Below are 21,930 nucleotides of genomic sequence, written 5' to 3'. Positions count from 1 at the left end.
GCTAAAGAAATGTACATTCTGATTTGACTCTAACCAAGTGCCCTATACATAAAGGTGGTGCCAGTTCCTGAAGATAAAGCTTTGACATCAGAGTGTGAATGGAACTGCAAGTGAGTCTTTACGTATGACACTGAACACATGTATTTATTATATATTTCAGAGTTGTCTCTTTGAATAGCATGTGTATCATACTATAGACTGATACCTGTCACTTCTAATATCTTTAGAAGCTATTAAGGAGGATAAATATAAATAAGGACATGCTTAAAGCTATGGAGTGATAGTAAAAAAAGAAAATAACATTGCAGTCTTTGTCAGCATGGGTTAAAGTTTTGTTCTAAGACCATTTAAGCACAGCTACAGTAAGTAGAAGCTATGGTAACAAAAAAAGCTTTTGTTTAACTGTTTCAGTTCTTGTGCATCACTCATGGTACTACACATGTGAGCTTAGCCCACCAATTGTGACATCGGCCTACTCAACTTTTCTAATGTGAGAGTAGTAGATTGCAAAAGAACATTATTTTTTGATGATCATTAAATAAATGAAATATTATGCTGTGGAGCAAGTACACTTTTTAAACATAACCCTGTGTTATAACTACTCTGAATCACTGTGGTACTCAACATTTACATGTCATTGCTGTTGTTCTGTTCATTGAACGGCACAAACTAAACACATGTTTCACATTGCAACAAGTATAATAGGAAGGCTACATCTTCTTTTCTACAAGGCCATACAAAATTGGTTGCTGCATAAGTGAGTTATATTTGTGTATTCACAGTGCCAGAAGTAGCAGAACAGAACGTGCTTTATCAATATGTTAAAAAGATTTGCAGCTAGATTTCATGATAAATCATTTCACTGTGATTATTATGTTGCCAGACATAGTCCGTCTGGGGTTCAGTCTTACAGCCATGACATAATGTACGTATGTTGCAAATAATTAATCAAAAGGCACAATGAGTCAAATGTTGTTGTCCACTTAAAATTCAGAATTATTAGCTGTCCATTTACTTTTCTTGCTTCACTTGCTAAGAACCCAAATAGCATTTATCCACGTATATGGATGGCACCTACAGAAAAGCCATTCTTTTAATCCTCATTGCCACTGTAGCCGATTTGGCTGCATCAATCCATTTCAAGCACAAACAGCAGGGGAGCAGCTGGAAGATCGTATTCGTCCTCCATTAATCAACATGTAAAAACTACTGGTTGAAGTAGTAAAAACATTTTACTGAATATTGTTAAAAATTGCTTATACTATTCTCAGATCATTTATTTAGCTGTCGCTTCTTTATTTGCTTAACAAGTAAACCTTACAGAGATGTTTTGCTAAGTAAATCATTTACTCAAATATACTTTTAATTAGAAGCATCATATATGACTTAATTTAATTATTTTAATTAATTAATTAATTAAATGTAATTTTAAAACCACCATCCACCCCTCTTAATTTAATTCCAAACAAACTCACATACACAGACACCATCTATTGTATAAATACAATGCATTCCATCATATTTGTAAGTAGAAATTTTCCACCTTACAGTGCATTCACGTTTACACTTACAAATTCTCAGACATGTCACCTACATGGAATAACTTTCTATTTTATACTTTTACAATTAAGGATCAAAATCAGAACTTAATGTGGTAACTCAATAAATTAATATGGTTTTGATTAAATAGCTAATAGTGACTACAGAATATTTTTTCTTCATATTTGCTTTTATATACTTTGTATAGATAGAATCGGTCATACTATTTATATTTTTAGTTGGAAAAAGAAATGTTTACCACGTTGTGGGAGTTCCTAGATTTAAATCGCTGTTCTTTACAAATAGGTGTCAGTAAAATACTACAGTCAACAACATTTTTGCAAATATGTGCTTTTTCTTCCCGATTGTAAATTGAAATTAACATATCCATTCTTAAATGGTAAACTTTAGAATGGGTTCTTATGCTTCAATTATGATTGGATGATATCACAGAAGAATACATTGTTATTTATAAGGACAGTCTGACATAAATTCCGACCAGATTACCATATGAGTATGTTGGTGAAACATAACAGGTAACGTAAAATAAGGGCACAAAGTGGATTGAAAGCCATAAGGTAGGAACTATTTCTATAGATGAAAAATAGTCTCTGGAATACAGAGAATAAAATAATGGATATGCTGGTGAATTCATGTGATACACAGATAATCTGAATTTTTTGGTTGATTTGTTTTGCTTTTCCATTTTGGAAATGTCATTAAAATAACCAATTGACCAAGCAAAGTAAGGAGAAGGGTGTTGCTTTTCTAATCCTACTATTGTGCTAACTCAAAGATGGAAGTGGTTTACAGCTTTGATAGCTTTCATTTTAATATAATGACCCTGCCCTAGGATGGATTTATTCTTTTTCAAAAAGCAAGGGATGATAAGTTCCTCACCATTGTTCAAAGGCAAACAAAATGATTACAAACTGGGTTTTATACCATTAAACCTGATTTTACATTGTCTAGCATTTTATTGGTAATAGTTCAGCACAGTATAAAGCATTGTAGGTTTACATAGTTAGGGTCACAGTGAATGTGTACTTCTAGGTTTTTGGACTTTCTATTACATTGTGGGCTTCATATAACCTTTCTAGAAACATATGCTGCAGTTGTCAGTCATATGGCTAATATAACGCTAGCAATGTATAAAAATCCACAAATTAAATAGTTTTCTGTATTGATTGCTGCCTATATGTTATATCTTTCCTATTAGCATAAACCTATTCTTTCTGTGTTAAACCTTTTATTACCACCTTAACTTACAGTTTGCTTTCATGCTTTCTTTCCTATCCAGCTTTTTAATGTAAACACTATTTTTTCTCTATTCCTTCCATGCTCATTATGCCACAGACCTTTATCTTCATTAAATGCAAATTACAACAACTTTCTAACACATGCTAAATACAGATTTCAAGAAAATCAGAATTCACTGATGTCAGATGTCACTGCTATTACTTGCCGAGTGCACATTCATGGCCTTCTAATCATTAATTATTCAACCTCTTTAAACAAAATGCTACACTTTCTTAAGGAATTATATATCATTGTAGAAATAGAAATTTTTGCAAGCATACACATAAGAGTTTTTGATATTCTTATTACATTTAAGAAGCTACAGGCTGATTATTTTTTGAAAAATTGGATAGTAAGGATTTGATTTGAATTTCCAGTGTAAAACCAGCTGCAATATTTACATACAACTGTGCTGTTACTTAGGTGTAAATTACATTTATCTTTTTTTGCAAAATTGAGTTGGATAATTAAAAACAAACCACTCCGATAATTAAACTGCTGATCATTCTTCAAGAACAAACTAATAAATGCTTTATTGCAAAAATGTGGAACTACATAGTGTGGCCTACCCAGTCTTCCTTAAATGCATCCAATTTCAGTTCATTGTGTAATAGTTTGCTAAAACACACAGGACTTGGTGTTAATACAAATTACAGGCATCGTTCACCCTCTAGCAGAGTGATCACTTTGTTTAAAGTAGGGAAAATGTATTTTATTGATAAGGCAAGAGATAAGGAGCAGCTTATTAAACTGAGGGCTTCTTATTGGACTGATTTGTTGTTGTTCATTGTCCTCTAAAGAATGTGATGTAATGAAAGTAGAATGTGACTTTAAATTTTAGATTTTGCCCTGTTAAGTGACGAAATAGCAAAGACCATATACTGTATTTTTCCTAATGACAATAATTAGAAGAAAAGTATGTTCCTTTTATTCAAGCTTTCCAATTTTTCTCCCCATGTCAAATCTCCAACAAAATGATTGAAAATTGTGATTGAGATTTCTTACATTTAACACAATAAATGCTGACAATACTAAAAAATTCTTTGACGGTCGCGAACCTGCTTATTAAAGTTTTTGTTTGAAAACTCATGATTCCTCAGTGCGAACTATAGAAACTCAACCCCTGAGTGAGCCTTGTTGGTTGTCATGATTGTACAAACAAAATCAGAAGTGTATGTCAAGCCTCAAAGGATAACAATGTTGTTTCCATCAAAACATGACTATTATGCTTGTTTGCAAAGAGTAGGACATCCATAATATTTTTCCTATGAAAAAGCTGCAAGTAAAACCTCTTTAACCAGTAAAAAAATAAAAATAAATAAGTTGTAAATAAAAACTGAAATTTATTCTAGTAGAAGCTGGGGGCTACAATTATGTGCATCAAATTTGACCCAGCAGATGTTTGGTAGCATCATGAGTAATAGTTAGTTTCTTATACATGAAGGCAACACCTGTGCTGTTATATAGGCATATATTTACAGTATCCTAAAATTCCTTTGATATGTTTTATACGTTTTAAGGTTTATTGGGTATTTTAAAGTTACCTGTATATTATCTTAGCATTTTATGTGCATCATTAAATCAATTGTGCTCTTATCGGTCTATTACAGCTTTTATTTCATTTAATGGCACTTCTAGATGTTGTGTTTTTGATCTCTACATTAAGTTATGTATGCCTTCTTAAAACCACCATTATTTCTAGAACATATTTATAAATACTTTATAAAAAAAAAAAAAGTAGCCACTGTCCATATGCTAACTACGAGCATAACTTAAACTTTCTCCTACATAGAGCTGACCAATCCTGGACTGGCCATCTGTATTTTTTTTTTGACCAGTGGGAGACTGTCTGGGCCTCACTGTACTTGAAATGCCAGAGCATATTTCTCATTTCAGACATGGCTGACCCACTTTGGCTTTTTAAGCTGTATTTTTAACTTGTGGTTTGAAGTTGTGGTATTGCAAAAAAAGGTGATCTTGTTAGAACATTATACCATGACACCACCTTAGAGTTTTTATTGTTTCCTGAACCCAGCCACAAGCCACATGAATCTAACATAAGACTGATCAAGAGGTACTGAGGTATATATATATATATATATATATATATATATATATATATATATATATGTGTTTTCTATTGATCAATCAAAGTTTGTTGCATGTTGGTATTTGCACTCCATCTGGTCAACAAAATGCCCCAAAATACCTGTACATTGTAGACAAAGGACTTGCTGTGTCTAAACCTCTTTAATCATGTAATAACACACATTTTTTTTCTTACTATACTGCATGATTTTCACACAGGTGAAAAATCATTCATGTTGCTGTCACTCTTACTAAAAGCTGTTCCACCTTCCAAACACTGAACAGTTACATTTTACGTCTACAATTTGTGGTGCCTGTTGGGTGGAATGTTGGCAAACCATTGCACTGTGCTTTAAAGTTTCAGGTGGTCTATCTGGACTTAGAATCTGGTTTGCAGGTACTTCCTATTTGTGCATGTAAAAAGCAATTGTTGGTACCAAAAAGATGCCAGAATTATACTATAGTCCCTGTTTGCTCTGCTCTGGATCAGTGCAATTTGGCTATTCACTAGTGTGGTGGGTAGATCACCAATAAATGAGCTGTGTTTGACTACAGCTTTATTCACTTGGATTCATCTCTTGATTTTGACATCATTTAGCACTAGATATCAAGGAAGTTCCTTAAGAAATATCTGTGATGGCACTGCTTTGGTATTCTGCTGGTTTTCAAGCAGAAAAGTAACTTTAAATGAAAAGACAATGTTACAGTACTGTCCAAGATGTTTTACATGTTTACACCTTAAAAAGCAGCCCACCGTTTTCTAAAAATTTAAAAAAAACAAATTTGAGGCTCATAATTCTTTGTTAGTAATGCGTATGATTTGCTGTGATGCAGATTATGACAGTGGTATTCACAGAATACAATTATGTTCTCATTTATTTTCATCAACATTAACTTTTTTTTTATCGTTTTTAGTGCTAAAACAGTTTATATAGCACTGGCAGAGTAAAACACTCTAGAAATTCTAATGCCTTTTATTCATTGGCTGCATATACACTTTAAATTACATATTCCTATTTACAGTTTTATCAAAAATATGATATTTACAGTTTATCTTAGCTTCTTTAAAATCCACTTTCTTTTTTCCTGAATTTGTACAAAAATATGTATATTCATGGTTTATTTACTGTTTTTAATCTTCTCGATCTCCAGGGAAGCACTTTAGCAATATATGTTTTTACAATATATGAGCATCGTTTCCATAATATTATTTTTGTTTTTCACTTCCTTAAAGTGGATTTATATATGTAGTTAATACTAAGAATCTGAAGTTGTTAAAAACAGAAGATGGTCTTATTGGTGGGAATGGAAAATGACAAATAATTGCACTAATCTAATCACAGTCTTTTTGTTCCTGTTGTTTGTCCACTAGTTTTCTTTAAATCCTTGATGGGATTTATGTGCCTTTGGCAGTTTGTTTGTTGTCTGATCCAGTATCTTCTGTCAAGTTTATATATGGCAAATTAAATAGTTCATCAGAATACAGAATTCTGGTGCAAAAAGCAGTACATACCATTCACATGTTTTTTTCCAATGAATTCTGGGACATGTTCTGTTCTGTTCTGTTCAACAAGGAATATTTTACCATAATAGATGTGGGCTTGCACACATATAATCTAACATAAAGCAGGACATATTCCTCCTACATTGAGCTCTGTGAGGACCTGTCATCATGGGGGCTACCATCTGAGTTTTCTGTCTCCCCTTCTGATATGGCCTGCATTGGAGCATTGTAAAAACGGCACCTGACACTGTAACGGCTGCTGCTAGCAGCAGGAGGCACTCTAGACCTTCCCACTCTTGAGGCAGCAGACATGGTTCCACTTTTCGCAGAAAACCCCTCAGATATAACACGGGGAGAACAAGGGGATATGGGTGAAAATGCATCACTACCAGGTGATAACTGACTACCATCTTCAGAGCTTGAGGAAGAATCAAGTGCTAGATCACCAAGAGATTTAGGTGTTACAGGGCTCTTCAAAATCTCAGTAGCAGACATGCGGTAACTGGTTTCTGACCTGCTGCCCTTTTTCAACAGTAGCAACTTAAATTCTTCATTGGATGTGTTGGATTTTTTGGCACTCCTGTATATAAGACCAGGAGACCTTTGAGAGGCAGCAGATGCCCCACTGCTCCCAGTTAATGGCCTTGATTTGTTTTTCACAGTGGAGTCACCAGAATCTTTTCTTCCAAGTACTTTTCGTTTGGATCTGGTAGAAAAGGTAGAAAATATTTGTTAAAATAATTATGTATAATTTAAAAGATTTCAACCAGAAATCAGCCAACAGCCATATTATTGCTTTAAAAAAAGACTTTATTATAAGAAATGTCTAGAAGTTGTGTAGATCAAATTACCAAATAACTTATTTTGTTAATATAGTATTAATTCTCCTTAACTAATGGATTCTAAAACTGAGCAGAGACTAATACCCAAACAGACCATAATGTTGTCTAGTTTGGCACTTGAACTAATGGGCATTTACAAGAAAATAGTTTCAAATCTGATTGCTTAATTGGGACAGATAATATCAACATTTTCTAGACCTTAGCAGAAGATCATTTGTTTGACAGTTTTTTTACAATTTTGCCAACTTTATCTAAAACGGAGATCCTTAACTTAAAATCCTTGTAATGTTAAGACAACAACAATAACTAGAATCAGAATCAGTTTCATCTGGAATGAATTGGCGATACATTATATAATTTTTAAAAATAACATATTGAACAAGATGTTATTATTGCTTCTCTTTTTGAGAGTCAATTTTGCTAAATTTATAGTCACCTAAAAGAATGTTTAGGGGCAAAGTTATCAGAATTGAGGTTCCCCACTTCTTATGTTTTTTTATTTATTTTTTTACCTGAAAGCATTTTCTTTGAACAACTGAAAACCATTTTATCTTATGAGAAAAAACCGACTAGTGTGAAAAGTCATCAAACATTTTTTACTGAGTAGGAAATTTATGATAATACAAGTCTGGGGCTATGATGTGCAATACAGGGAAAAATGATAGGAACAAATCCAAACATTTCACTTGTGGTACAATTCATTTTTTTAGGAGGAAAAAAACCGTGATGTCTTTTAAAAATGTTATAATCAGATGGGTATCAATAATATTGTTGGAAAGCCACATTTTGACATATTTAATTTAAATATTAAAATGTTAAAAAGAGGCATGTCACCTGTGAATGGCTGCAAAAAGATCGTCTGTTGTTCGAGGTTTGTTTGGGGACACAAAGACATCATCTGTGTCTGCCTGTGAGTCCTCACTCATTGGTGAAATTAGGTAATCCTCACTCTGAGATGATTCTGTATTACAAGAGGAAATCAAAGCAAAATTACATAATTTAAATAAATGACATAAAAATTATGTTTAAATTACCAGTTTACCGGTACCTATTCTCAGTCTTTAAGGCAATTTACTGAAAATCAGCAGATTGGATGTGGGATGATTAAGAGAAATCATTTTACATAAAAAAGATGAAAGCTCTTTTATGAAAGCAAATACAGTGTGCAAAGTGCAATTTCAGGCATTCATTCCAATTTTTTTTTATTACATACAATGCAACAGCGTTCCTATATTTCCAGCATTATTTCATCCACCAAAAGGAGTTGCACTGTATTTGCAATCAAAATGATGTATGCACATGATTCTAGGTGCAAGTAGCAGGCCGTTGTGAGAAACCTGGAGCTACCTGCTGCCTTTGAGGTTGTAGTTGCGATTAGTAAATGAGCCATAAGGTGTTTAGTAAAGCCAGGTTTGTTTATAAAAGAAAAAGTATAGCTTTTCTTTTCTTTTTGTAAATCCTGTTCTGGGGGCTGATTTTAATTGAAAGTCACAAGTACAGGGTAGGGGTGTCTTTCAGTCCTTAGGCAAGTTCACCTATTGACTCTTTGGTCTGAATTTATAACATCTGAGCTTCTGCTGAAAAGGAACTCAGCCTTTGTGTTGGTAAGCTGTCAGATAATGGATTGTCCTGACAATCTTAAAAATGTGTCAAAATGGGGGCCCATTAGGCTTGGGCTAGTGCATGTGTAGCACAGAACTTTTTTGGAGATGTCTGTACTGGACATTCACTCTCCTAGAATGGAACAACACCATAAGAAGGCTAAACCCCACCAGAAAACATCTTGCTCCTTCAACAAGTATAAATACTGGATATAAATGAGAACTCCTGTATAAGCCCAGGAATCCAATAGTAAACAAAGTTCCAGCTGAGCTATATTGGTTGTTATCTGATTAGATATCATTATTAGATAGGGCGGTTACTGCTGTTTGTATAATTGCAATGTATTGCCTAAAAGTTTCAGTTCTTGTTGAAAGTTGCAAATTAAATGTAAATACGCAGATGTATATAAATGTCAATGGCAATTAGAAAAAAAACCAGTGACTCATGTTATATTAAACTGTGCTTTAAAAGCCAATAATTAGCCCATTCACAACCAGCTCCAATAGTATCAGCACTAGGCATCTAGGCGATGCAAGCTTCCCATAGACTTGTGAAATTTATGTGAGAATTTACTTTTTCCTGGATTTTACACCATTTTTTCTAGTCCCCTGAAAAACTTAAAATGGGGTTTCTGCTGCACTTTAATGTGATCAAGGTGTATCTGTGATAATCTATTTGGGTCAAGTTCTGGTGGTATGGTGTTGTTCAAGTGCTGACCAATAGTAAATGTCACCTTATTACTCATCATCTTATTAGACATTTATTACATTTAAAATTTAAAACGGGTATAGGTGCAAAATTTTTTGGTGCAAAAATAAGAACTTTTACTAAAAAGTTGCATACTGCTACAAACTATTAAATGTGCAGTTTTTTCCAATGGCAAATTTTTGTTGGTTTGCAAAACTGTTTAAAAATACACATTACATGCAATCTTTGTGTACCATGAATATATAAAACATATATGATTTATATAATTATATTTATATAATAACTATACCTTTCTCTGAGGTGTCTTCCATGTTTTCAGATGGATCATAAGATCTGTTGTCCTCTGAGGCACTTTTGGTTGGAATTCCTGATACAAATTCAGATTCCTGCTCTTGAGATTCATCGCTGAGTGAATATACAGTGGAGAGTTCTGATTCAAAGCTGAGAGTTTTTCCAGGCACTTTATCATTGTTGCTCAAGTCTGGCTCATTGTCATGTGATAAAAATTTCTCAGCAGCATTGTCTTGCAATGCGAACTCAGTAGTGATTTCTTTTATAGGTTCTGGTATAGTCATCACATCATCCTGTATATGTATGTCTGGTGTCAACTTAAGTTGATTATCCTCTTGAACGTGGCCACATTGCTCAACTGCAATTTCATTACAGTTCTTTTTCTCATAGTACTCTTGAAAAGTTGTTGTTGTGGTCTCTGGCTGTGCTAAAAACACAGTTTCTTGTACAATTTCATGAGTCCAAGGTTCTTTAGTGACTCCAAATATATTTGTACCTTTGTCCTGTCTGTACATTCCATGACCAGTGAACAATTCACACTTGTCAAAAAACATACTTTGTGGACTGGTGTCAACTGGTGAGGAATCAATATATGGTAGGATGGCTTCCTCTGTAGAAAACTGACGCAAAATTGATTTTCTAGCTGATGTCACAATTGTTTTTTCTGTGGTATAGGTATCCACTGTTATTGTGGGATCCTGTGAGCATACAATATTGCAGGTTTCTCTTTGTTTTGACTTTTTATGTTGCTTGTTCACAGATCTGAGTTGGACAGATTTAAGTACAGATGGTGTTATGGCAAGAGCTGTTGAAGAATTTGAGTCAAACTGATCTTCTGACATATTCTGGTTATTATGACTGAAAGCATGTATATGTGGTCTATAAGGTAATGGTTTATGTAAAACATGAAGAGCACTTAGGTCAAGATTGGTAGGAGGTATAGTTGGAAGCTCCAGTTCTTTGCCTCCCAACACATTACAACATTTGGCAGAAGGATGTTGCAAAGAAGATTTTCTTTCTGGAACTTTTGGCTTTCGTTTGCTACCACCAGGTGAAAGGGGCCCAGAAAAGAAAGGTGTGGGGAAGGAGGATGTAGGGGTTTCTGATTGGCTAGAGTAACCACTTGAGGGTGATGCTAAGCCAGCAAGCTTTTCTGGAGAAGACAACTTGAACTCATTTTCAACAGAAGGAAGTGATGGTGAAGTTGCTCTGGATTCAGACTGTGACATCTGGGACTCTGAACTTTCTGGTGACTTAATGCATTCAATGACTGTAGTGCCTGTAGCAGTGCTTGAGTTTGATAATGACCTATAAGGATCACTTGTTTTCAAGTCATTGACGAGCCACAGATCTGCATAGTGAGACTGCTCTCCACTCTCATATTTAAAAGAAGGAACATCTGTGGTTAGAAATTGAGTGCTCTTTAAATCATTGTCATCCTGGTTAACCCATGGTATTTCTTGTTGATTTGGTGTAGCAAAGTTTTCCACTCTTGAAGGAATATTAGACATCTCAAGTGGCAGCTTCATTTCCCTGGAAGAGTGAATCACTTGCTGCTGACCACAGACTATCTTTGGTTCTTTCTTCTCAAGAATATCTGTGTTGTTGTCAGATTTCCTTAAAGATGAACTACGTTTTGGTGGTGTAGGCCTTGCCTTTGGTTTCTTGAATGAGATGTTCTGGTTCCCTTCATTTTCTTGATCCATATAACATTGCCAAGCATTATCTGTGTTCATGGAAGAAATACCACGACCTTGATCACGTTCTGACCCCGTCGGTGCATAGTTATAAATATAACTCCTACCAGTGTTGAGACCACAGTCAAAATGCATGGAGGTATAATATCCTTCAGTGTCTACAGAAAAATGGGAACCTGTATCTGCTTTTTCAGATGCAGGTTTTTCAAGAAAGCTGTCATAAGTGCCCATACTGGTAAAACTAGGTAAGCGGTCTGTCTTTAAGTGCTGTGGACTAAAATCTTGATGACATGACGCATCGTGGTGATGGTGAAGGTAATTCCATTCACTGTCACTGGTATTACTGTTTGGATCGTCAAGCAGATCAGCAACTGTGGATGTAAAGGAACTGGCTCTGTGACCTCTTATGCTGTCTATGTGGTCATCACTGTATTGTTCAGTGATGAAAACATTAGAATCTTCACCAGCATTGGGAGCTGTGTTCAGGGATAACTCTGAATCACAATGGGAAGATCCAGTCAGTGGAGGAGATGCAGCTGGAGGGATTGTTTCTGATGTCTGGGAGGGACAGGTTGAGCTACTTCCACTCCAGTTTCCACTAGATGACTGATGGTCATCTTTCTGATCAATGTGTGTGCTCAACAACACACCTGCTGCAGAAATTGAGTGAACAGGGCTTCCAAATGTATCTGAATTTGAAGAAATATCACAGCTCCCTGAATCTGCCATTCTTGATAGCCTTGATCTTCCCCTTTCGTTCAAATGTAACTGTGGGCTATGCCGGTGCTGGGAATAGGTTAAGCCTAATGGCTGGTGGTCTGGAGACTCTTGACTGGTTAAACTGTCTTTATCTTTCTTTAGTATCCTTTCTGTGCAGGGCATATAGCAATCTTCTTCGTATGTTGATGATTGTGCGCTGCAGTCATGATCATTGCTTTCTCTAGCACTTTCTCTAGGAAGGCTCCTTGAACGAATGCGACTGGATACTGTGTTTTTAAACATCTGGTCCCCACTCTCTGTTAGGGCTGCAATGTTACCAGCAGAATGAGAGAGAGATGCTGCAATGCCCTGACCCCTTTGAGCTCTAATTCTTCTTCGAGATGGAGCAGCAATGAGTATATCATCTGTTTGGCACTCAGTATCACGTGTACCAGATCTCCTGTTTGCAGAGCTGGCAAGTTCAGGGTTGGCATGAACTATAACATTACGATCTCTTGCAACTGGGGATTCATCAGAATCTGCAATACACATATAGGAAATAGTTCCTTGTCACACATTTTAAAAGTAACTACTAACTTAGTCATTGTTTAAAACAAGTTTAGTTTGCAAAAAAGATTTACACTGTGTCAAGATATGGCAACAAATGCTACCATGAACTACTGATATTTTACCCATTAGACAAAAAGCCATTGCATATCTGTCTGTTTTTGGGGATCGGGGACACACCTGAAGCATTCATGTGGGCTTAACCCTGGGGGTTGGTAATGGAGGTGAATAACCATAAAACCATTGCTAATATTATGGGCCTAACCTCTGCTGCCACCACAAATGCAGGTAACAAGCTCCAAAGTAGCTAGCTTTATGTGATGATTAAATATCTATATATCTCTCATTCTTTACTTACAGTCTTCTTTTCTACTTTAAATATTTATTTTTTAGTTCTTTATAATTTTATTATTGTTTTATTGTACCCTATTGTGTTTAAGATTTGCACACACTACTATTCTACACTGAGGTTTAGAACAATGCTGTTTTATAGTTAAATCAGAAGGGATAATAGATGGAGATAGATTGATACAGTAAAATGCATTTCTCACAATAAACTCCTACACAACCTGAAATATCAAATACAAAACCAAGCCAAACCTATTTCTTGTTGAACTCTTCTGGGAATTCCTGATATCGTTTTCCTTCTTCTCAGTTTCCGTCTACGCTGAAGTACAGATTGTGAATGAACAAGTGAGCAGCGTATGCTCGCTTCTCTATCAAATCCAACCCCTGCAATCATTAGAAAATCAGTCATATAATTTAATGTAATAGTCTATATGTCACTTTATACAATGTTGTAAAACTGTCCAAAATCAGGTGAACTGAATTTACATGAAAATAAATACTAATTTCTATTACTAATTTAATAGTCCTTCCTTGTATCTATCTTGTAGAAATTGTATAATTATTATGGCCTCATATTTATTGTACATTCTATTTAAAGTGTATATGTATAAAATAACTTGAGTGATGATATTCATATGAAAAAAACAGTAAAGGTGGTAGCATGAATATTTAGGGGGTTATTTATCAAAGGTCGAGTAGTATTTTATCCTCGATATATATTAACCCTCGATATTCGACCATAAGTAAATTTGCCCCTAGGCGTCCTATGCACTCCAGCTACTACATTTTTTAATGTCAAATAGTATTTTTTACTCCAAGAGGTGGTGTAACACTCTCTTTTTCTATCGAATATTTCATTTCAAAAGTGAAAAGTCTTCTCTTTATTAATAGAGTTTATTTTCAATACAATGTTTCCTTTTACACAGACTGATAAGTTTCAGGGCATTGCACAGTGTACGTAAACAATTAGGGGGTTAATTACTAAAATCCAAATTTATTTCATATTTTACAAAAAAAAACCTACAACCAAACTCCCATGCTTGATTTTAGCTTATTTATTAATAAAAAAACTTGATTTAATTGTATCACGGAAAAACTCCATAATATCGATCGAATACCTGGAACGCTCAAATTTTTCAGACCTTCCCCCAAAAAAGTTTAATTTTCTGGCTAAACTCAGCACAGACAACAAAAACTTCAAATTGAGATAGGTGCCTCTCCCATTGACTTATACAGGACTCGACAGGTCTGAGATGACACATTTTTGGTTTTGGGCTTTTTGCAGCATAGGGGTATAATAAACTCGAAAAAAATCTTTTTTCCTTTTAGAGTCTTCTAGTGAAATAAACTCAAATTTTTCGAGATTTGACAACTTGACCTTTAATAAATAACCCCCTTAATGTCTAAGGGTACATATCCCTTAAAGCGGTGGTTTACCTTTACATTAACTTAATTTTTTTTTTTTTGATAGTTTTTGAGTTATTTGCCTTCTTCTGACTCTTTCCAGCTTTCAAATGGGGGTCACTGGCCCCACCTAAAAACAAAGCTTTTGTATGGCAACACATTTATTGTTATTTCTACTAATTATTACTTTCTCTTCAGGGCCTCTTCTATTCATATTCCAGTCTCTTATTCAAATCAGTGAATTTGGACCCTAGCAACCAGACTGACAGCATTTTGAACTGGAGAGCTGCTGAATAAAAAGCTAAATAACCCAGAAGCCACATAAAATAAAAAATGAAAACCAACTGCAAAATATTTTTATACACACAGATATACAGTATATATATATAAATTACATTGAAGATGTAATGTCTGTACTATACCAGAAACATTGATGGGTATAATGCAAGAAGTAATCACTTGGGACTCCTGTTTCATCTTCTCATCAGGAGTGGGGAGAGGTAATGCCTTGTTCCAGTTGGTTTGCTTATCCAGTGTAGATGGAACATTGGGAATAGGGTTTTTAGGTCTTTGCCCTATATTGATATCATCTTCCTCCTGAGGTGCATGAGCCTGTTTAACAAACACACATCATTTTTGTTTAAAAAAAAGAATGTCTTCAGGATTTAACAATCCTTTTTGGCTTGAACAGACATACACATCTAAACCACCAACACTAGTGCATTAAATAATAAGGAAAACAAAGGTGGGACTTCTGTAGCAATATTCTCTTGGGAGCAGCATTGTGCTTTTAAACGTCTTAATAAATAATCCCTGCTCCCATCAAAGGGCAAACATTGCTGTGTTCTAGTTTTTTTTTTTTTTTTCAAAACAAGTCTAGCCTGAAGCTGAGAAATCTCAAGTGAATTATTTATGAAATACGAAATGCTCTCATTTTGTTCAGCAGATTTTTGCACCACACATCAACACGGATTTGACAACAAATATTTGTTCTAATCGTTTCCAACTTTTTGTCAGTGTGGTGATCTGCCAATATTGTAGATTCTGAAAAATCATAATCTGATCTACGAGCCAGAGTTCAATAATAGTCACCAGGGCACATGTTTAATGTGTCTGTGCTAATATACCTATATTACGCAAATCATAAAATAACAGTACATGATTTAGCAAAATTGTGTTAGTGATTAAACATGGAAAAATAGCCAGTAGAAAAACAAATATGCAAGGGAAAAAAAGAAAGCAGAAGGAGGACATATTTAGTCAATGTTGCCTGAAAGAGAGTTTGATCTGTTTAGCCTGCAATGTCTTCATTGTTTTGCCATTGTTCAAACAGAAGGCAGCTAACCCATTCACTACTAAAAGACTACCGTAAAGAAAATAAACAACAGAATGAATTCTGCTCCGGTGCTATAGAAGCTTCACCCCACCTAAGTAACAAATAGATGGTTTTGCCTTTTCCTTACACTGCCTTCTGTTACATTTAGGACCTTTTGCCATTTAGCATGTGGTAGATTTGTTACATATGTTTTTCTATACTATTAGGCTAATCTTCTTTTCTTGGCATCCTGGAAATCATGGCTACCCTCAACATCTCCCGAAGCAAATTGAAAAAAGAAAGAAAAGTGCATTGTGCCTCTTACCTCTCCGGCATTTTCTGGCCATAGAAAAGATATTCCAAATGAAAAGGCATTTGTAATGTAACTTTGCTGAACAAAGTCTACATCTTTTTCTTTCTATATTTGCAGCTTTTGTGTTCATTTCCCAGCAGACATGAATAGCTCATACCAACATGAAGCACAAAAGACTTGTTTCCTAGGTAACATGTAGGAAAGAAAGTTTTCTGCATGCTTCTAGGGGGGAAAGGCTCTATTTTGTTGCCAGTTCCTTCCCTGAATAACAATAGAGTGCTGGACAATGAATGAGTATGTATCTCTGCTAAAATAAGCTTTATTTGTAAATGGTTATTATAAATACCCTTGTAGTATATTGTAAGGTACTGTAACACTAAGGGGGGTATTTACTAAAACTTACATTTATCTAATTTTTTTTATTACAACAAACTTATTTATCAAAAAAATATTGAGAAACAGTTCATCAATTTGAATTGTGCAATTTTTTCGAATTTCTGCTCCGAAACTCGAAACTGTGACAACTCGTATTTATTGGATTATGAGACAAAAACCAGCGCGGATCATGGTGTCAATAAACTTCAGGGCATCTGCCGTTGACTTCTACATGACCTTGACAGGTTTTAGCTGGAGTATTTTCAGATTCACATTTTTAGCAGCTTTGGGGTATAATAAATCTCTAAAAATTGTAGGTTTTTTTCCTCTAATAATTAGTTTTTACCTCGACCAGAATCTGAGGTTTAATAAATATGCCCCTAAAAGTACATTATCAAAGCAATAGGATATTATAAATTACCAAGGAGTTCCATGACCACATAAAAGCACAAGGCCAAAGGCTGAGTGTTTTTATACAAGTCATGAAACTCCAAGGTGACTTCTAATATTATTCAACAGGGGGTACTTTATTTATTATAATACACAAGTTTCAGTGAGTCATTAAAGTGATTGACAGAAATTACATCACTAAGCTCCAATTATAATGGATGACATCACTAAGAACCATTTATAAGGATATAATTTACAGGATATTCATGGCTCTTGTGTATTATAAAATTATGTATATATTATGTATATTCTGTAGTCTGTTTTACATGCTTCTTGTATTTGTAATCTTGTAATTGTAAGGAAAAAGGCTCTTCAAATTCTATGTTGGTCTTCATTGTATCTCTTGTCTGCAAAAGCCAATCAAGCAGTCTTTATAGTGGCTGATCAGACAGATAACTTGGTGGGTTATTTAGCAAAGTTCGAGTTTGTGAGGTTTTTTATACCTCGTATTAACTCACAACTTTAATGTTTTCTAACTTATGAGAAAACTTGAATGTAAAAAACTCGAATCAGGGCATTTGGGTTCAAAACCTTGAATTAATCACAACTCAATAATATATTAAATAATATAATATATTTGCCTTGCAAAATTTAGCAGCAGATTTATCACAATGTGAGTTTAGAACGTAATAAATAAAATCTCACCCATGTTCTGTTCATTCTTATGGGATTTTTAGAACTGTGTTTATCAAATGGTGAGTTCTAACTTTAACCCATTGATAAATATATTAAAATTTTTTGATAAATCTGCACCAAAAAAATAAAAGTGCTCACAAAGGGAATTGTGTGTGGATATGCGGCAGGCAAACTAGGCCTGAACACTATCCCCCAGTTTGTTTCCACCAGTTTTGTCTCCTATATGACCTTAGACATCTGCACCATCTAACTGAGACACATCCCTAAAGTTGGAATCCTTTGCTACATCTGGGCTGTCTGCATACAGTAAAAGATCAGTGGGGGGATTGTGTATTAAACTTGCTTTCAACTGGATCCAATGAGTAGGCTGACTCACTAAGTGACCTGTTTTCCAAGCACTTCACTTTGGTAAATTTTCACTTGGTACTTTTTATTTGAAATGACATACTATTTGTACTTTTATGTTTAAGCGCTTCCTTTCTAGTGTTCACAAGTTCATATATTTTTTGAGATTATAATAAGTGTGTGTTAGGAATAAGCCCTATCCATTGAATTCATGTTAAGCAAAAGGGTATAATGCACCTTAAATGCATGGAAATCAAGGATAGTTTCTGTCATTTTGGATGGGGTTTCGTTTTAGTTTCTGTCCTGTGCCTGGATGGGGTTTAGGGAGACCAGTTTATTAGTGTAGAGAGCAAAAATGTGTCTCAGAGTTAGAGAGGGGAAAGTTTTTGATGCCCCTTGGTAAAGTACTGCCTGAAGCATTACAAACATGAGCATCATGCCAGTATTAATATAGCCTGAATCTACAGTTAAACAATTTTTGCTTTGTTTATTAATATGAGAGTAAAGTGTTAATAATAAGAGTTAAGAAAAGAAGATAAAGGCATACCTGAAGCACAGAAAAGGATAGATTGCCAGTAATAATAGTTAGAAAGAGCAACAATTAATTTTGCATGGTTTTCAATACCTTTCTACTCCATGGGGTCAAATGGCAACACTCAGTGGGGGAATGCGAACGGGTTCTGTTAAACTAAGAACATGGAATGTGGAAAATACATTAAAACATGCAAACAAGAAAAAAATGGTGCAGAGCATAATACTCACATGTGTATGATAGTAATGTTAAAATAAAAATGACAAACAAACTGTAAATGGAATAATGTACAATAGGGCAGTGTTTTTAGTCCAGGTCCCTGAGATTCTGGGGATGACCAGGGCTATACATCTTATAAAATATATATGGGGGAATATAATAAAAGTCGGTAACGCAATATGAAAAGTTATGCCTTTGCGCAAACAAATTTTGCTTTAATATAGCTTTCGCGAACACAGAAACTGTTTAGCGACCACTGCCAACAGTGGAAGACCACTATTATAGTTCATCGATGTAATAAAACTTCTTACTGAAAAAGTTGTTATGTTTGCTCCAAAAGATTACAACACCTTCACGTACTTCTTAAGAGTGTGCAATTACAATTCGCAATGCAATAACAGTTTAAGGAACAATATTACATTGCGAGATGTGGATTTTTATTCTTGTTGGTGTGAATTGTTTTGCAACTTTAATTACATTCCCCCGATATTGTTCTAGCATACTTCCCCTATGAGTCAAAATACATTATATAAATAAAAATTATGTACAATTCCTGTAAATAACATAGAGTAGCTTCTATCGCCCCGTTTATTCTGCATAGCTCAAGAATAATAACCATGGCGTGACTGTAGAGGAAGGGGAAGGGGGGCCCATGACAACGGGGTCTGCTTCCCTTAAAGTCACGTGTAAATCTCCCCTCTGCAGCTTTTGAAAGCCAGCTGGTGGGGAGTGGGCAAGCAGTGGGGGAGGTTCAGGAGTGGCTGTACTTGCCGGCAGCACATTGTTACACCATTAAATAAAAAGTATGTTCAGCACAAGCCCTAATTATTGAACTCAGGTTGAACTGGAAGTTTATCGGGGTCCTCTTGCCAAAAGTTGCTAACTGCAACATATAATTGTGCAAAACACATAAAAAAAGGCTTACTTGTACAACATGACGCTCTTTTATTTCTTGTCTCTTCAGATTATTAACTGCTGGGTATGTGGGAAGGGGTGGGGCTGTAAAAATTGAGCCCTGAAACCGTCTTTCTCTATTATCTGCCCGGATCCGTTGCTCTGTTTGTTAAAGGAGAGAATTGCATTTATTTGAACAGTCCAAAACTTCAAACTGTACAGTGCATATAATTCTTACAAGCAGTGCTAAAAGACTTTCAAGAATAATCATTTTTAAGTATGAAGACTTAGAAACCACAGTCCCAGTTTTTTGCACATCTAATTATCTCTATTAACAGAACTGTTTCCTAAAATGTCTATAATGCTGTTTTCCACAAGATGGCAGAAAAGCTTTATATATCTCTTTCGTGTCATTTTTTATAATACAGATAATTCCTAGTGTTTATAAACCATCTGAGAATGGTTAAAAATGAATGCCTTCTACAAGCTGCCAGGTAAGTCAGATGAAAAACCCCACTCAAAAGAACCTAATGCATATTTACATGGAAACTACATTTGCTATAATTATATTTTTTTCATTATTTATTTAATGCAAGGACCTGCCTACGTTTGTTCCTATAACAGTAAGCTCCACCCCACTTTATGCCTGTATCATTTCTTTAATTCGATTTGCCATTTAATAGTGCCGTCCTGACCTTTAGCAAGTTCAGAATAAAGTGGTAAGGGAAAAGTATATCATTATAAATTGACATCAACAAATTGATACATGCCAATTCCTACAAATTGGAATAATTAATAATTCCCAGAGGAGCAATGCATACAATAAATCTAATTTTAATAGTTAAGTGTGTGGTTTTATTAATGGGAGCGCAAGGGTGACACCTAGTGGCAAGTGTTTTATTGGCAATATAGCAACAGTATTTCTTGATCGCGATTTCTTCTCCATGTATGCATTACATTACATTCTATAAAATATCAGTAAGTTCCGTTAATTATGCAGTTCATCATTAAGGAGTACTTTATGCTCTGTTTAGACCACAGATCAGAAAGTACAAGTTTTGAGCACATTAATACAAATGGGTGAAAAGTGCATAAGAAAAGTTGTGGTTTATTAAAAGGATTCTGTCATGATTTTTATGGTGTAGTTTATTTCTAAATTACACTGTTTACACTTTCACTCTGCAATATAAAATTGTATTCTTGAACCAAAAAGTGTATTGTTGTTTTAGTTGTAATATTGGTAGGCAGCCATCTTAGGTCATTTTTCCTGGTCATGTGCTTTCAGCACTTTAGGATGGAACTGCTTTCTGCAGACTGTTGTTTCTCCTATTCAATGTAACTAAATGTATCTCAGTGGGACCTGGATTTTTACTATTGAGTGCTGTTCTTAGATCTACCAGGCAGCTGTTATCCTGTGTTAGGGAGCTGCTATCTGGTTACCTTCCCATTGTTCTGTTGTTAGGCTGCTGGGGGAAGGGAGGGAGGTGATATCATTCCAACTTGCAGTACAGCAGTAAATAGTGACTGAAGTTTATCGAGCACAAGTCACATGACTGGGGGCAGCTGGGAAACCGACAATATGTCTAGCCCCATGTCAGATTTCAAAAGGCTGCTGGAACAACACTATTAACTGATGCATTTAAAAAAAAAAACATGATTTCCCGTGACAGTATGCCTTTAATGATTGTTATTAGTATAACAATAAGGTCTTTGCTGAAGACTGAAAGGTCTGTCTAATAAATATTAAAAAAATCCTCTTGTCTTTAACTGCTGCTAGGTGGTTTTCTATAGAGGCATTAAAAAGTCACACATAAGAGCAAAACATTGATTTGTGCAGTAATGTATAGTATAACCCAAATACTGTAGCAGTAGTGTCACATAGCTTACCTTTTCGCATTGAACGTAGACTCTGCTTGGCATGTCGGTGCAACTCTTCCACACATATGGGCCTTGTGATTGGCAGAAAAATATTCCTCTGCTGGTGCCAGGAGGACTTGTAAAACACATCCAGTTTGCTTTCTGCATCCAGATTTGAAACCGCTGCAAAGACAAAAGACAATTTAGATGTAGCATCTTTTGGTAAAATTATGTCATCACTAGAGGCTGAATCTAGCATTTGTTTATGGATGCCAGCTGGAAGTAACACTGAATAGCTGGCAAGTTGGTTTACCTTCTGACTTTCTGGGCTATGGAACAGCAAGGTAGACATGATATCAACCGCATCCCCCCATGCAGCCTTTAGACAGAAACTGCTGTGCATAAA

The 21,930-nt window shown here is 35.1% G+C and overlaps 1 protein-coding gene across 4 annotated transcripts in view; it reads right to left on the bottom strand.

Moving 5' to 3' along the window:
- Window positions 1–3,411: 3,411 nt before the first annotated feature.
- The window catches only part of nhs.L (NHS actin remodeling regulator L homeolog), a 121,513-nt gene continuing 102,994 nt past the window's right edge, over window positions 3,412–21,930 (bottom strand). The window contains exons 2-9 of one of the 4 annotated variants that reach the window (XM_018245267.2): window positions 21,555–21,707; window positions 19,699–19,829; window positions 18,648–18,710; window positions 15,011–15,200; window positions 13,437–13,568; window positions 9,872–12,808; window positions 8,107–8,233; window positions 3,412–7,136 (exon numbers count right to left, since the gene is read on the bottom strand). In XM_018245267.2, coding sequence (XP_018100756.1) covers window positions 6,569–7,136; window positions 8,107–8,233; window positions 9,872–12,808; window positions 13,437–13,568; window positions 15,011–15,200; window positions 18,648–18,710; window positions 19,699–19,829; window positions 21,555–21,707 — 4,301 coding nt within the window. In that variant the 3' untranslated portion in view covers window positions 3,412–6,568. 4 annotated transcript variants of the gene reach the window in all.

Source organism: Xenopus laevis, chromosome 2L, assembly GCF_017654675.1.
Source record: "Xenopus laevis strain J_2021 chromosome 2L, Xenopus_laevis_v10.1, whole genome shotgun sequence".
In the NCBI taxonomy this organism is placed as follows: domain Eukaryota; kingdom Metazoa; phylum Chordata; class Amphibia; order Anura; family Pipidae; genus Xenopus; species Xenopus laevis.
The sequence above is the reverse complement of the archived record's forward strand: the minus strand, read 5'-3'. Positions and strand labels throughout refer to the sequence as shown.